Source organism: Schistocerca gregaria, chromosome 1, assembly GCF_023897955.1.
Source record: "Schistocerca gregaria isolate iqSchGreg1 chromosome 1, iqSchGreg1.2, whole genome shotgun sequence".
Taxonomy (NCBI): domain Eukaryota; kingdom Metazoa; phylum Arthropoda; class Insecta; order Orthoptera; family Acrididae; genus Schistocerca; species Schistocerca gregaria.
In genome coordinates, this window is record NC_064920.1 from 467,937,372 (window position 1) to 467,953,904 (window position 16,533).

Genomic DNA, 16,533 nt, shown 5'->3' on the forward strand with positions numbered 1-16,533 from the left:
TAAATGTAGATTTTAATAAGCAAAACAATTCAAAATCTGAGCTGATGAACATATTAACAGCCAATAATTTGGAGATACAATCCACTCCCCCACACATGAAATGAATCGTTCTAGGACTACTATAGACCAAATAATAATTAGCTCCAAAACAAAATATAAATCAGTTGTAATTAAAGCTGGACTGGCAGACCATCATGCACAGGCTATAAGCTTTTGTGTAAACACTAATCCCTCCTATAATTATATGAGGAAGATGACACACATGGACAGAACTTTCAGTAATGCTCCAGTTCAAACATTCCAGAATTGTCTCCTACAAGAATCATGGAAGCTAGTGTATTGTACAGAAAATATTTCTGGTATGTTTCAGACATTCATGAATATTTTTAAATAATATTTTGACCTTGCTTTTCCATTGAAAGCCAAAACAACCCAAACCACAAAATGCAACAAGTGAATTACTAGTGGTATAAGGAAATCTTGTGCTAGAAAACAGTACCTACACAATATTGCAAGAAGTTACAACACAACTCCAGAGTTTGATAGTTACTTCAAAAACATTAAATCTATCTTAAATAAAATAATAAAGGAGGCAAAGAAATGAGACAATGATAAATACATAGAAAATGCTTCAAATAGAACCAAAGCAATCTGACAAGTTGTAAAGGAATAACTCCAATCTGACAAAAATAGAGTTAACAATACTGTATTAAAGGTTGTCTTGGAAACATTAATAACCCAAGGAAGTAGCTAATATTTTTAGTAACTATTTTATAAATGTAACAGTGAAACTACTATAACAGACCTCCAATAGAAAATAGCATACAGAAACAGGGGAAAAGTCTCAAGCAAATCAGTGTTTCTGTACTCAACAAATGTAGAAGAAGTACAGGTTACAATAAATAGTCTCAAAATGAAACAGGCTGCAGGTGTAGATGATATACCTGATTTCATTATAAAGAAATGTGTGGACTTGATTACTGAGCCCTTAATTCACCTACGTAACCTATCTTTTGCTACAGGAACTTTTCCATCAAGTTTGAAAATAGCATAGGTAAAGCCATTGTACAAGAAAGGAAACAAAGATGATATTTCCAACTAAAGGCCATTGGCACTTCTGTGTGTTTTCTCAAAAATATTAGAAAGTCTCTTCAATAAGAGACTAACAGACTTCTTAGAGGATAATGGCATTTTGTCAGAATGTCAACCTGGATTTAGAGCAAACCGTACAACCAAATCAGCAGTTCACTCCTTTCTATTAGAGGTGCTGATAGCATTAGACAACAAGAAACTTACCATGGGAATATTTTTAGATTTGTCAAAGGCATTTGACACCATAAATCATGACAAATTGCTACACAAGCTAGAAAATCTTGGCATTAGGGGAACAGCTAACAACTAGCTCAGCTCTTATCTAAAGAACAGGGAACAATATGTGGAAATACATCAGGAAAGGGATAATGTCATTAGAAAATATAATTCCAAGCTACTTACTGTAAAATATGGTGTGCCACAAGGATCAGTAAAACATGTTACTTTGATGACAATGACTTAATAATAAACACTGGGAAAACTGTAGCTATGAATATACACACAGCACAAACAAAACAATCTGATATCACCCAATCTAGAGCTATATGGACAGACAATTACCAAAACAGCCTGTACCAAATTTCTTGGCTTTCACCTACAAGATAACTTGCAATGGAAAGTGCATATTGAGCAAATGAAAAAAAATTAAGTACTTCTTGTTTTGTGTTGTGTACATTAAAAAGTTGTACCAGCTACAAAACTCTTCAGTGTGTATATTATGCAGTTGTACAATCTCATCTCTGGTATGGGAAATTATGGAAACGCCATCAGAACATTCAAAATTTAAAAAGAATTAATAAATAAATTATAAGAGTAAAGGAAGGGGTAGATAATCTCAAACCATGTAGACCATTATATCAAAAATCTCAAATCATATAGACCATTCTTTTAAAAAAAAATGATGATCCTGCCTCTTCCTTGGATATATATACTTGAAAATATAATCCATTTAAAGCAAAACTTACACAAAAAAAGACCACTCGTCACTCAGAATCACACAGTACACAACTATGGTACAAGGCACAAATTGGATGCACATGTTCAAATTGCCAACACAAAGTTATTTCAAATATACACTCCTGGAAATTGAAATAAGAACACCGTGAATTCATTGTCCCAGGAAGGGGAAACTTTATTGACACATTCCTGGGGTCAGATACATCACATGATCACACTGACAGAACCACAGGCACATAGACACAGGCAACAGAACATGCACAATGTCGCCACTAGTACAGTGTATATCCACCTTTCGCACCAATGCAGGCTGCTATTCTCCCATGGAGACGATCATAGAGATGCTGGATGTAGTCCTGTGGAACGGCTTGCCATGCCATTTCCACCTGGCACCTCAGTATGACTAGCGTTCGTGCTGGACGTGCAGACCGCGTGAGACGACGCTTCATCCAGTCCCAAACATGCTCAATGGGGGACAGATCCGGAGATCTTGCTGGCCAGGGTAGTTGACTTACACCTCCTAGAGCACATTGGGTGGCACGGGATACATGCGGACGTGCATTGTCCTGTTGGAACAGCAAGTTCCCTTGCCGGTCTAGGAATGGTAGAACAATGGGTTCGATGAAGGTTTGGATGTACCGTGCACTATTCAGTGTCCCCTCGACGATCACCAGAGGTGTACGGCCAGTGTAGGAGATCACTCCCTACACCATGATGCCGGGTGTTGGCCCTGTGTGCCTCGGTCGTATGCAGTCCCGATTGTGGCGCTCACCTGCAAGGCGCAAAACACGCATACGACCATCATTGGCACCAAGGCAGAAGCGACTCTCATCGCTGAAGACAACACGTCTCCATTCGTCCCTCCATTCACGCCTGTCGCGACACCACTGGAGGCGGGCTGCACGATGTTGGGGCGTGAGCGGAAGACAGCCTAACGGTGTGCGGGATCGTATCCCAGCTTCATGGAGACGGTTGCGAATGGTCCTCGCCGATACCCCAGGAGCAACAGTGTCCCTATTTTGCTGGGAAGTGGCGGTGTGTTCCCCTACGGCACTGCGTAGGATCCTACGGTCTTGGGGTGCATCCGTGCGTCGCTGCGGTCCGGTGCCAGGTCGACGGGCACGTGCACCTTCCACCGACCACTGGCGACAACATCGATGTACTGTGGAGACCTCACGCCCCACGTGTTGAGCAATTCGGCGGTACGTCCACCCGGCCTCCCGCATGCCCACTATACGCCCTCGCTCAAAGTCCGTCAACTGCACATACGGTTCATGTCCACGCTGTCGCGGCATGCTACCAGTGTTAAAGACTGCGATGGAGCTCTGTATGCCACGGCAAACTGGCTGACACTGACGGCGGCAGTGCACAAATGCTGCGCAGCTAGCGCCATTTGACGGCCAACACCGCAGTTCCTGGTGTGTGCGCTGTGCCATGCGTGTGATCATTGCTTGTACAGCCCTCTCGCTGTGTCCGGAGCAAGTATGGTGCGTCTGACACACCGGTATCAATGTGTTCTTTTTTCCATTTCCAGGAGTGTACATTTTATATGTTAACCCAATGTAGTCTCATACAGAAGAACATTTTTATATCGCCTCTCTGTTCATAACATAACAACATTTATTTAAGTATTCATCATTCATTGATATATTAATGTGTGTTATTATGTTCAAAGGTATATTATATGTAAACTTGTTAATGACGATGATGTTGTGGTCTTCAGCCCTGAGACTGGTTTGATGCAGCTCTCCATGCTACTCTATCCCTGTGCAAGCTTCTTCATCTCCCAGTACCTGCTGCAACCTACATCATTCTAAATCCGTTTAGTGTATTCATCTCTTGGTCTCCCTCTACGATTTTTACCCCACACGCTGCCCTCCAATACTAAATTGGTGATCCCTTGATGCCTCAGAATATGTCCTACCAACTGATCCCTTCTTCTAGTTAAGTTGTGCCACAAACTTCTCTTCTCACCAATCCTATTCAATACCTCCTCATTAGTTATATGATCTACCCATCTAATCTTCAGCATTCTTCTGTAGCAGTACATTTCAAAAGCTTCTATTCTCTTCTTGAAATTCTCTTGTTAATATTAACATAAAAATCCAAATATCTTTTGCGCATTGTGCACCTGTAGATGAAAATGGATTAATAAATCAAAATAATAATAATACTTACTGTTGTACCTCATCCTTTATTTTGTTATTAGTGTTTCATCATATGTATGAGGTTCAAGATTTTATCTTTACTATCTCCTTTTGCTGAAGTACCTAAAGTGTCCATGTTATGGGATGTCCATAGTTATTGTCCCATCAGAGTACAACTAATCACTCTCCTAGCTAAGTCTATTGACAGTTTGTGATTGTGGAGAAAGCTCACCCTGATAATTGCCAATGATAAATTCACTACCATATAGTTGTATTTGCATTGGAGTTCAAAATCCACTTTCAGCTGTCCTATCCAACAATAAGAAACTGTTGTGTCTTTAATAACAAGTAGCAAGGTCTCTTCTAAACTTAAGTTTGAACGAGTTTGCTCCTATGGCAGTTTACTACCTGTCATACCGCAGCCAACCAAGAACCTATGTCCTGACACTCAATCTCACACAAAAATTCTGGGGTCCATAGGCTGACAGAGCATAAGGCTATTTTGGCAAGCTGCATCTTCTGCCCTGTAGACATTGTGCCTTACACCACCCAGTGCTCCTATTATAAGCTGTTGTTGGTACTTGGGATTACAAGTTGAAATACATTTGCACGCTGTTGCACCAAACTTCTTGTGATATCAACATATTAGTTGTGGAGATAACATGCTGGTATGCACTGTGTTTTTGTGATCCTGCTATGAGGCTGATGATCTGGGGTGACATCCCATATATGTGCGAGGCCGGCTGCTTCTGGGCCAGCTCAGTTAACTGCTGTTCTGTGTCATTGTCATGGCTCCCATGATCTGTGCATCTCACATTGCCAGCCCTGAGTGAGTTCAAAGTGCTCATGTTTCACTGGGACCACACTCTTCTTGTTGTACAAATATGACAGACTGTGTAATATGGGAAAATTGTTTTATGCACAAAGCCATTTCGTTGTGTAGGTGAGATAGTGCATGGATTCAATTGGCCAAGTTCACTTTGACTTCTGTGTGCTCCTTCTCCCTTGAAATAAGCACAGCTTGTAGCAAAAGCAGAAGTTTTAGTATCCACTCTCTCCATAAGGTGCCACTGGAAAAGATGTCAGATGATACAGCCCGCAGAAGGTGCCATCATATATGTGAGAAGGCGTTCAGTCTCTTGATTACTTCTTTGTACAAGACCAGTTGTATTTGATGTTCAGGTGTCTTTGAAAAACTTAGCAGTATAGGAAAATCAAACAATGGAAAATACAGGATGGAATGTAACAATAACAGTATAGGACAGGTTTTTATAAAACAGATCTAAAGTTGGCATTTTAGACGAAAACCAATAGTTTGATGACAAAAAATTTGTGAAGTAAAGGAAATTTAACAATAAACCCTTATTTGTCATCATATCAAACTTGATTGCTCTAGGTGGAGGGGTGAGAATATTCTGCCAAATAGTTCAGTACTGCTACAAACTTTTGAATATCATATGTTATTCCACTTTGTAGAATTAATTCAACAATTTCAAATGAAGTCTGAGGTTGATTGGGTTGAAATGCTGGTAATTTAGGAATGTTTCCTAATCTCAAAAGCTATTCATTGAACACTTATTGAAAGAGTATTATTTTTCCAGTTTCAGACAGTGAATGTTTCTGGTAGACTCGCAGCACAGTCATGTATGTGGTGCACATTTCCCTTGGCTGTGCATCTATTACCAGCACAGTAATAAAATCAGAGCACTCATCATGTGACTTAAAATAGTCAAATGATTTGCTATGATATGAGTAGAAAAATTAGGTTATGTTCCATTGTGGTGAAATCCAGCTGGTTTGAGTCTTGTAAGGAAACAGCTTGATGTAGAAAGTGTTACAAATGACATCTTGAAGAAGGTTTGATAATTTTTGGCACAATTTGACAAGTTTGCTCTCACATTGCATGAAAGCTGCTGTTGGCTTGGTCCACTAAAACCTCAATAGTTTGTGTAGTTTGTAGGCACATAATTCTGTCTCCTCCAGTTGTCGTCACCCTGTACTGATGGAATGAAGATGGTGTGCTATAGGCCGTTTGTGTCTGTGTCCTGAGTGGCAACTTCCACTGTTTGCTGGTGGTGAAAGTTATCCATTGGACCCAATGTTTGGTGCTGTGCATTCATTGTTGTGAAGTATCTCAGATTCAGGGTCACTGCTGTACTTGCTGAGGTCTTAGTGGAGCCAACGTAATGACAGTCATACACACATTTTGATGAATGATAACAGTGGGTACTTTATTTAATGATGGTTCATACAACATAATACAGATACAAAGAAAGAACATTACCAGAGCAGTCTGCTCTCTTTTCTCCAAAGGTCTCACATTTCTCAGTCTTTTGTGTGAGAAAGTTTGTTTCTTCACTCTATTGATCCTAACTGGTTTGTTTATCTTTAACTTCTGCTGTTATAGTTCTGGTCATTGATATAAGGGTTTGGGGCTGGCCTTACTTACCTCAGCTCAGTACAGCTGATAGATACATAAAAAACAAACGAAAATTTACATTCCTAGCTTTCGGAATAAATGTTCCTTCATCAGGGAGGAGAGAGGGGAAAGAAAGGCATGAAGGGAAAGTGGATTTAGTTACTCACAACCCAGGTTATGAAGCAACAGGGAAAGGAAAACAGGGAGGGTAGCAAGGATGGAGGCATGGTTGTCAGAGGGAAGCCAAAGATATTCTATTGTAAGTACTGTGCCAGCTTCAAACCAAAGAAGATGATCTCCCACCCAACACCAGTCCCTCTGAACTGCAGAGATGGGAACTTGCACTCCAACACATCCTTTCATCCCGCCATCCCCCTGGACTGAACCTACGTTAAACAACCTCTTTAGCCATTCATGCATCTTTTCAACCTATATCTTTATACTATATACCTCTTTACTTCTGTATGCATCCTCTTTGGTTTGAAGCTGGCAAAGTACTTACAATAGAATATCTTTGGCTTCCCTCTGACAACCATGCCTCCATCCTTGCTACCCTCCCTGTTTTCCTTTCCCTGTTGCTTCATAACTTGGGTTGTGAGTAACTAAATCCACTTTCCCTTCTTCCCTTTCTTTGCCCTCTCTCCTCGCTGATGAAGCAACATTTATTCCGAAAGCTAGGAATGTAAATTTTCGGTTCTTTTTTGTGTATCTATTGGCTGTACTGAGCTGAGGTAAGTACTGGCCAGCCCCTCTATCTCTTTGTTAGTATTAGCTTCACATCTTTATATGAGATTCTCCATTAATTATTTATATAAGGTTTTGGCTAAGTTTAAATCTACAATGAAGCAGAGGTTCATGATCCCTCCAATATTCACCAGTCACTGTCAAGTAAGCATCAATTGGGTGAGACACATGAATCAGAAGGTGCAGCAGCATCAGGTCTATGAAATCACACTGGGCCTCTCCTACCCGTCACAAGTTTGCTTGGCACATACTTGTCTAAAGCATATTGTACAATGCTCTTGAGCTTTGCCCATTAACACCCAACATTGTTAGTGCTGGAGATGAAATTTTCATGCTGACAGCTCAGGTAATCTGAAATCTGTTTCTTGTTGCTCTTGCTAAGCAGAAAAGCAAAGACCATCCTGCCTTTCTTTGTATGTGTGTTTACAGCCATATTTAGTGATGCTGTAATGATCTTATGATCACTTATTCCCTGTTCTATGTCAAGCTGGAAAATTCAGATCTGTTTATCACCAGCAGGTCTAAAATGTTATCTTCAAAAGTTGGTTCTCTTATTAACTGCTCCAGGTAAATTTTAAATAAAGCACCTAGGAAAATTTCGCACAATTCTTTGTCCCTACCACCCATCTTAATCATATGAGTCTCCCGGTCTATGGATGGCAAGTTACAATCTCCACTTAAAACCATATCATGACCAGGAAATTTAAGTGAAATATTCTCCAAGTTTCCCCTCAAGTGTTCCGCCACTACTGCTGGTGTGGAAGGGGTCTATGAAAGCATCTGATGACCTTGTTTGAATCACTTTTAACACTTGTCTTCACCCAAATTATTTTGCATTTGGAATCTATATTAATCTCACTACATACTATCATATCATAGATAGTATCATATCATGAACATTCCTCCACCACCTGCAGACAGCCTATCTTTGTGATATACATTCCAATTGGAATTTAGAGCTTCAATGCTGTTGACATCTGGTTTCAGTCAGTTGTCTGTGCTTAGTACTGTGGGAATTGTTACCATTTAAAAGTGAGATTAGTTCCAGGATCTTTCCATAGATGCTCCTGCAGCTGACTAGTACTATATTAACATTTTCTTTCTCTGATCTGCTATGATAAATGATCCTCTGTCTGGACTCAGAAGGCATCTAATTGGGCCCATGGGAGATTTCTCTACCTTAAAAAAACTGACATGTCTCCACCACATGCACTCTACTATTCTAGTAGCTAACTCCTGCATGTAGTGCACTCCTGAAATATTAAGGGGAATCCTACAATCATTCATCCAATAGCAGTCTAGAAATTTGCATCTGATAGAATTGCAGAATTGTCTGAGCCCCTGGCTTAGAACTTCCACTCCGCTCCAAACAAAAGGACCACAATTGGTTCTGGGAAAGATACTGCACAACAATAGCTTTGGTCAATTCTAGTTGTCTTCACCAAATTAGCCAGCCACCTATAGAAACAAAGGGTGGCTTTTGAACACATCATTAATGCATATATGAACCACAATTTGGAGCCTGGTGAACCCAGCACTTCCAATTGCTGCCAGCAGAGCCTCCTTATTTATCTCAGACATGTTGAGTGGATACTGACCTTGTTTCTTGGCTTTTCCACTACTTTCCTAAGGGGTTCCATCACCTGTCTATCATTGGAGATACCAGTGACAAGCAATCCTTCCTTCTGCACTGGTCCAGACCTCTCAGAAAGACCAAACATAGTCCCAATAGGCAAGGTGTACCATGATAGCTCATACATGCTTTCAGTAGTAGACAATACCTCAATCCCAATTTTTAAAGTAAAGGTATAGCCTTGTGGCCAGTACTCACTTTCATTTTTCACCCAGAGGTTCGTGATCCCTCCAATATTCACCAGTCACTGTCAAGTAAGCATCAATTGGGTGAGACACATTTATCAGAAGGTGCAGCGGCATCAGGGATCCAAGGCAATGCTGTAAGCTGCATGGTTGTCAATGAATTTGTCTCACATACCCCAATACCAGTGCAGCCAAGGACAGCAGTCTGAAATCTGTCAATTGTGACCAACACACCTGCAGCTGTTTACAGACAGTGACCAATTCCCCCTGCAATAGTACACAACAGGTGCCATCTCTAGCCATCTTTAATCAATTACTGTCTGAACAACAGGTAATGTGGCCCTAAACTAGGAAACTGAAGTCACTCAACACCAATGATTGAAGAATACACAAACTTGAAAAAAAAGTAAATAGCAGTACTATAAACAGTTAAACAATGAGCTACTGTTCATTCTACTCAGAAGTAAGTCCGAAAATGACCAAACTAAATAATGTACACTGATGAGCCAAAACATAATGATTACTGCCCACTGTAATATCAAATGCCACCTGGGGCATTGGGAACATGTGACATGGTAATAAAAGTGTGTATGAAGAGTAGATATGGATGGGGGTCACTCTAGTGAAGATATGGGCTGCAAATGGGGAAATCCATTGAGATAAGCAACTTTGACAAAGTGCAAATTATTATTATTAGACAGGGCCTGTGAACAAATATCTCAAAAATGGCAAAGCTGGTTGAATGTTCATGTGCTATTGTCATGAGCATCTATGGAAAGAGGTAGCAGGACAGTGAAACTACCACTATGTGCTAAATGGTAGGATGTCCATGACTCTTCAGAGAAACTGGGGTTTGGAGGCTTGTCTGCTCTGTAGAGAAGAATAGATGGTGATTACTGTCATCCCTGCTGAAAGAGCACAGGTTGGTCGCAGCGGAGGTTCGAGTTCTCCCTCGGGCATGGGGGTGTGTGTTTGTCCTTAGGATAATTTAGGTTAAGTAGCGTGTAAGCTTAGGGACTGATGACCTTAGCAGTTAAGTCCCATAAAATTTCACACACATTTGAACCTTTTTTTTATGTCAGCTTCTCAGGTGAAGCACATTTTTGTTGCACTAGGTTAATGGTTATCTCCACAAACACCATCACCACGGGGAATGGCAGCTCAAAATGTGCAGTGTGTCATGGACGCTGACTGGTGGGAGCAGTATTATGCTATGGGAGACATTCTGCTGCATTTGCTTGGGACATGTGATAGTAATCAAAGACAAAACGACAACTGTGAACCACCTGAATCCCTTCACGCTTGATGTCTTCCTTGATGGCAATGTCATCTTTCAGCAGTATAACTGTCCATAGAGCCAGAACCATGCTGTAGTAGTTTGAAGAGATTATAGTGAACTCAGATTGATGTCTCTGTGACCAGATTTGCCTGATGTAAATTCTAGGGAACCCATCTGGGTCTCTATAGGGCACCATTACCACATACACAGATCAGCGGCTTGTCATTTACATGAATTAAATGACCTGTGCATAGACATCTAATTCCACATATCTCCACAAACCTAGCAACAGTCCGTCGGACCTCTGATGTGCACAATTAGTGATGTACTTCATTTCAAACAGGTTGGTTGGTTGGTTTGAGGAAGGAGACCAGACAGCGTGGTCATCGGTCTCATCGGATTAGGGAAGGATGGGGAAGGAAGTCAGCCGTGCCCTTTCAGAGGAACCATCCCGGCATTTGCCTGGAGTGATTTAGGGAAATCATGGAAAACCTAAATCAGGATGGCCATATGCGGGATTGAACCGTTGTCCTCCCGAATGCGAGTCCAGTGTCTAAGCACTGCACCAACTCCCTCGGTTCCAAACAGGGGCAAACAAGCTATTGTGCAGGTGGTCATAATGTTTTGGCTCATCAGTTTATAAAATCTGAATACAAATGATAAGCTGCTGCTGCTGCTGCTGACTCTGGTCTGCTAAGAGGCTGTAGCTCTACTACAACAAAATTTTGTTTAACTAATACCATGTTTCCTCATGGTTTTCCTTGTAGAGAATAGTATCTCAATGAACAATCTAAGAATGTTGCTCATAAAACTTGGTAAGTCACTAATAGTTGTGGCAAATGTTAGCAGTCCCATCATGCTTCCTTCGGACATACTCAGCAATACCTTTGCTTTCAGTGAATATTCACAATTCACAATTCACAATATCCAAAATGTGGTGTCCAAGAAGTCCTCATTGCATAGGTGTAGATCTTTTAATGGTGTCCAAACATTTTGGAGATTGTACATTGGGTCATACATGGTGGTCCCACTGTTGAATAGTGGTAATGGCACAGTTTGTTTGGATGTAGCAGTTTTCACAGAATTATTTATAATGTGTGTAAGTAGAGCACTAGGATCCAAAATCTAAGTATGTGGATTTGAAAGCCGCATCAAGTCCAATAGTAGGTTGGTCAGTGGTGACCATTGTTGTGGCATGTCTGGAGATACAGCATTGCACAAGGGAGCATATGTAATAGGACACAGTTCATATTTTAGCACAGATTGTCAGTGAAGGCACAGGTAACACTGTTGAAACACATCACCCAACAGAAGCTATGAGATGCAGTTGCATGGAGCAGTTGTTGCAATAAGTGTGGTGTGAAATGCTTGCATTGTTAGTAAACCAAAATGGAATGGGAAATTCTGCTAGCATGGTTGCCACAGTAGTTGTTGGTCAACAATTTGATAGATTTCTCCAAGAAATATAGGAAGAAGTACCAAGACTGTAGATGAGATGATGTTGTGTAATAACAGTTTATTATGACATAGCACAATACGTTAGATCCACATTACATGATGTCCTGCACCAAACTATCTTTGCTGTGTCCCTTGCAGATATTCCACACTGGCACAGAGACTCACTGGTCAGTGGTGTCATGAATGTGGATGTCCCGCACAGTTGTAACAGATCCATACAGTCCATGTGAAAAGGCAATGAAATTCTCACAAAATCATGTTTGCTAAATTTAAAGAACCTGTACCCAAAGCAGATTGGGCAACGATTCTACTGCATCCAGTGCATGTCTTATCCAGGCAGCATGGAAATTGAATAGAATGATTAAGGTATGATTGAAGGCTTGTAACAGTTGAGAATGGAACTGCTTAGTGAGTGACTAATGTTGAAACAAATTCACTATACAGTGACAGGCACAGTATAAAAGTAGATGTACCTGATATGTCACTATTTCAGTATGTATAAAGTATGGCCACTCAGCACCCAGCTTATCAGTGGCATGTTGGGATCAGCTGGAATAAACAGTAGACTCAGACTGAAGTAATATGTCTTTGTCATCTCATTTAATATCTCTCTAATTGAAAATCATGTATTAGCTCATACTGTACATTGTATGTTTCAGAGTACCATCATCACTCAAATTAGTGCTTTTATTGCCAACACTTTGATCACTTCTAATGATATTTGTAATATTTGTCATCAGTTTCACACCATCTGGAAAATTAACTATATCCCTTTTTCTAGAATACATAACATATTGCCAGATTGGAATAAAGTCCTGTAGTGGATTTCTCCAGCATGTTTCCAAAATCACTAAACTATTTTTTGCAGAATGAATGAAAAAGTACTGCACCTGTTTCGTAAGATAGCCCATGATAAACTCAGCAGCCATATATTGGCAGTTGTTCCTGAAAATCTTGCATCAGTCTTACTTCATCAGGTACGTATAGTAACAGATTGTGTTATAAATTCAGAGAAGCAACTGTTAGAAACTAATTATCTATGCTATATTACCTAACTATTATACACTATTAGTGCTTCCACAGAGTACAATACCTCTAATGAAAATCACATGATAGAGGTAGTCAGCAACAGGGTGCTTTCTCAGGTGTAGTTATCTATTAGTACTTGTGTAATATTCACTAGCCACCTTGATTAAACTTTTTACTAGTCATGCTTGGTATAAGTGCAGTTAACAATGTGAAACATTGTATGTGTCATATTCTCACATGTTGTTGTTGTTGTTGTGGTCTTCAGTCCTGAGACTGGTTTGATGCAGCTCTCCATGCTATTCTATACTGTGCAAGCTTCTTCATCTCCCAGTACCTACTGCAGCCTACATCCTTCTGAATCTGCTTAGTGTACTCATCTCTCGGTCTCCCTCTACGATTTTTACCCTCCACGCTGCCCTCCAATGCTAAATTTGTGATCCCTTGATGCCTCAAAACATGTCCTACCAACCGATCCCTTCTTCTTGTCAAGTTGTGCCGTAAACTTCTCTTCTCCCCAATTCTATTCAATACCTCCTCATTAGTTATGTGATCTACCCATCTAATCTTCAGCATTCTTCTGTAGCACCACATTTCAAAAGCTTCTATTCTCTTCTTGTCTAAACTATTTATTGTCCATGTTTCACATCCATACATGGCTACACTCCATACAAATACTTTCAGAAATGACTTCCTGACACTTAAATCAATACTCGATGTTAACAAATTTCTTTTATTCAGAAATGCTTTCTTTGCCATTGCCTGTCAACATTTTATATCCTCTCTATTTTGACCATCATCAGTTATTGTGCTCCCCAAATAGCAAAACTCCTTTACTGCTTTAAGTGTCTCATTTCCTAATCTAATTCCCTCAGCATCATCCATCTTAATTTGACTACATTCCATTATCCTCATTTTGCTTTTGTTTATGTTCATCTTATATGCTCCTTTCAAGACACTGTTCATTCTGATCAACTGCTCTTCCAAGTCCTTTGCTGTCTCTGACAGAATTACAATATCATCGGTGAACCTCAAAGTTTTTATTTCTTCTCCATGGATTTTAATACCTACTCAGAACTTTTCTTTTGTTTTCTTTACTGCCTGCTCAATATACAGTTTGAATAGCATGGGGGAGAGGCTACAACCCCGTCTCACTCCCTTCCCAACCACTGCTTCCCTGTCATGTCCCTCGACTCTTATAACTCTCATCTGCTTTCTGTACAAATTGTAAATAGCCTTTCGCTCCCTGTATTTTACCCCTGCCACCTTCAGAATTTGAAAGAGAGTATTTCAGTCAACATTGTCAAAAGCTTTCTCTAAGTCTACAAATGCTAGAAATGTAGGTTTGCCTTTCCTTAACCTTTCTTCTAAGATAAGTCGTTGGTCAGTATTTCCTCAAGTGTTCCAACATTTCTACGGAATCCAAACTGATCTTCCCCAAGGTTGGCTTCTACCAGTTTCTCCATTCGTTGGCAAAGAATTCACATTAGTATTTTGCAGCAGTGACTTATTAAACCGATAGCTCAAGAATTTTTACATCTGTCAACACCTGCTTTCTTTGGGATTGAAATTATTATATTCTTCTTGAAGTCTGAGGGAATTTTGCCTGTCTCATAAATCTTGCTCACCAGATGGTAGATTTTTGTCAGGACTGGCTCTCCCAAGGCTGTCAGTAGTCCTAATGGAATGTTGTCTACTCCCGGGGCCTTGTTTCAACTTAGGTCTCTCAGTGCTCTATCAAATGCTTCATGCAGTATCATATCTCCCATTTCATCTACATCCTCTTCCATTTCCATAATATTGTCCTCAAGAACATCACCCCTGTATAGACCCTCTATCTACTCCTTCCACCTTTCTGCTTTCCCTTCTTTGCTTGGAAGTGGGTTTCCATCTGAACTCTTGATATTCATTCAAGTGGTTCTCTTTTCTCCAAAGATCTCTTTAATTTTCCTGTAAGCAGTATCTATCTTACCCCTCGTGAGATAAGCCTCTACATCCTTACATTTGTCCTCTAGCCATCCCTACTTAGCCATTTTTCACTTACTGTCGATCTCATTTTTGAGACGTTTGTATTCAATTTTGCCTGCTTCACTTACAGAATTTTTGTATTTTCTCCTTTCATCAATTAAACTCAATATCTCTTCTGTTACCCAAGGATTTCTACTAGCCCTCATCTTTTTACCTACTTGATCCTCTGCTGCCTTCACTACTTCATCCCTCAGAGCTACCCATTCTTCTTCTACTGTATTTATTCCCCCCATTCCTGTCAATTTTTCCCTTATGCTCTCCCTGAAACTCTGAACAACATCTGGTTCTTTCTGTTTATCCAGGTCCCATCTCATTAAATTCCCACCATTTTGCAATTTCTTCAGTTTTAATCTACAGTTCATAACCAATAGATTGTGGTCAGGGTCCACATCTGCCCCTAGAAATGTCTTGCAATTTAAAATGTGGTTCCTAAATCTCTGTCTTATCATTATATAATCTATCTGAAACCATCTAGTATCTCCAAGGTTCTTCCATGTATACAATCTTCTTTCATGATTCTTGAACCAATTGTTAGCTTTGATTAAGTTATGCTCTGTGCAAAATTCTACCAGGCGGCTTCCTCTTTTATGTCTTAACCCCAATCCATATTCACCTACTATGTTTCCATCTCTTCCTTTTCCTACTGCTGAATTCCAGTCACCCATGACTATTAAATTTTCATCTTCCTTCACTGTTGTTGTTGTTGTTGTTGTTGTCTTCAGTCCTGAGACTGGTTTGATGCAGCTCTCCATGCTACTCTATCCTGTGCAAGCTGCTTCATCTCCTAGTACCTACTGCAACCTACATCCTTCTGAATCTGCTTAGTGTACTCATCTCTCGGTCTCCCTCTACGATTTTTACCCTCCACGCTGCCCTCCAATGCTAAATTTGTGATCCCTTGAAGCCTCAAAACATGTCCTACCAACCGATCCCTTCTTCTAGTCAAGTTGTGCCACAAACTTCTCTTCTCCCCAATCCTATTCAATACCTCCTCATTAGTTACGTGATCTATCCACCTTATCTTCAGTATTCTTCTGTAGCACCACATTTCGAAAGCTTCTATTCTCTTCTTGTCCAAACTAGTTATCGTCCATGTTTCACTTCCATACATGGCTACACTCCAAACAAATACTTTCAGAAACGACTTCCTGATACATAAATCTATATTCGATGTTAACAAATTTCTCTTCTTCAGAAACGCTTTCCTTGCCATTGCCAGTCTGCATTTTATATCCTCTCTACTTTGACCATCATCAGTTATTTTACTTCCTAAATAGCAAAACTCCTTTACTACTTTAAGTGTCTCATTTCCTAATCTAATTCCCTCAGCATCACCCGATTTAATTTGACTACATTCCATTATCCTCGTTTTGCTTTTGTTAATGTTCATCTTATATCCTCCTTTCAAGACACTGTCCATTCCGTTCAACTGCTCTTCCAAGTCCTTTGCCGTCTCTGACAGAATTACAATGTCATCGGCGAACCTCAAAGTTTTTACTTCGTCTCCATGAATTTTAATACCTACTCCAAATTTTTCTTTTGTTTCCTTTACTGCTTGCTCAATA

The 16,533-nt window shown here is 40.2% G+C and overlaps 1 protein-coding gene across 1 annotated transcript in view; it reads left to right on the forward strand.

Annotated features, from left to right (window-relative positions):
• LOC126354706 (ionotropic receptor 93a) overlaps positions 1 to 16,533 on the forward strand; it is a 328,580-nt gene that overhangs the window by 136,841 nt on the left and 175,206 nt on the right. Inside the window, exon 5 of the mRNA XM_050004573.1 lies at positions 12,783 to 12,891. Within this exon, the coding sequence (XP_049860530.1) occupies positions 12,783 to 12,891 (109 nt within the window). The remainder of the gene's footprint in view (positions 1 to 12,782; positions 12,892 to 16,533) is intronic.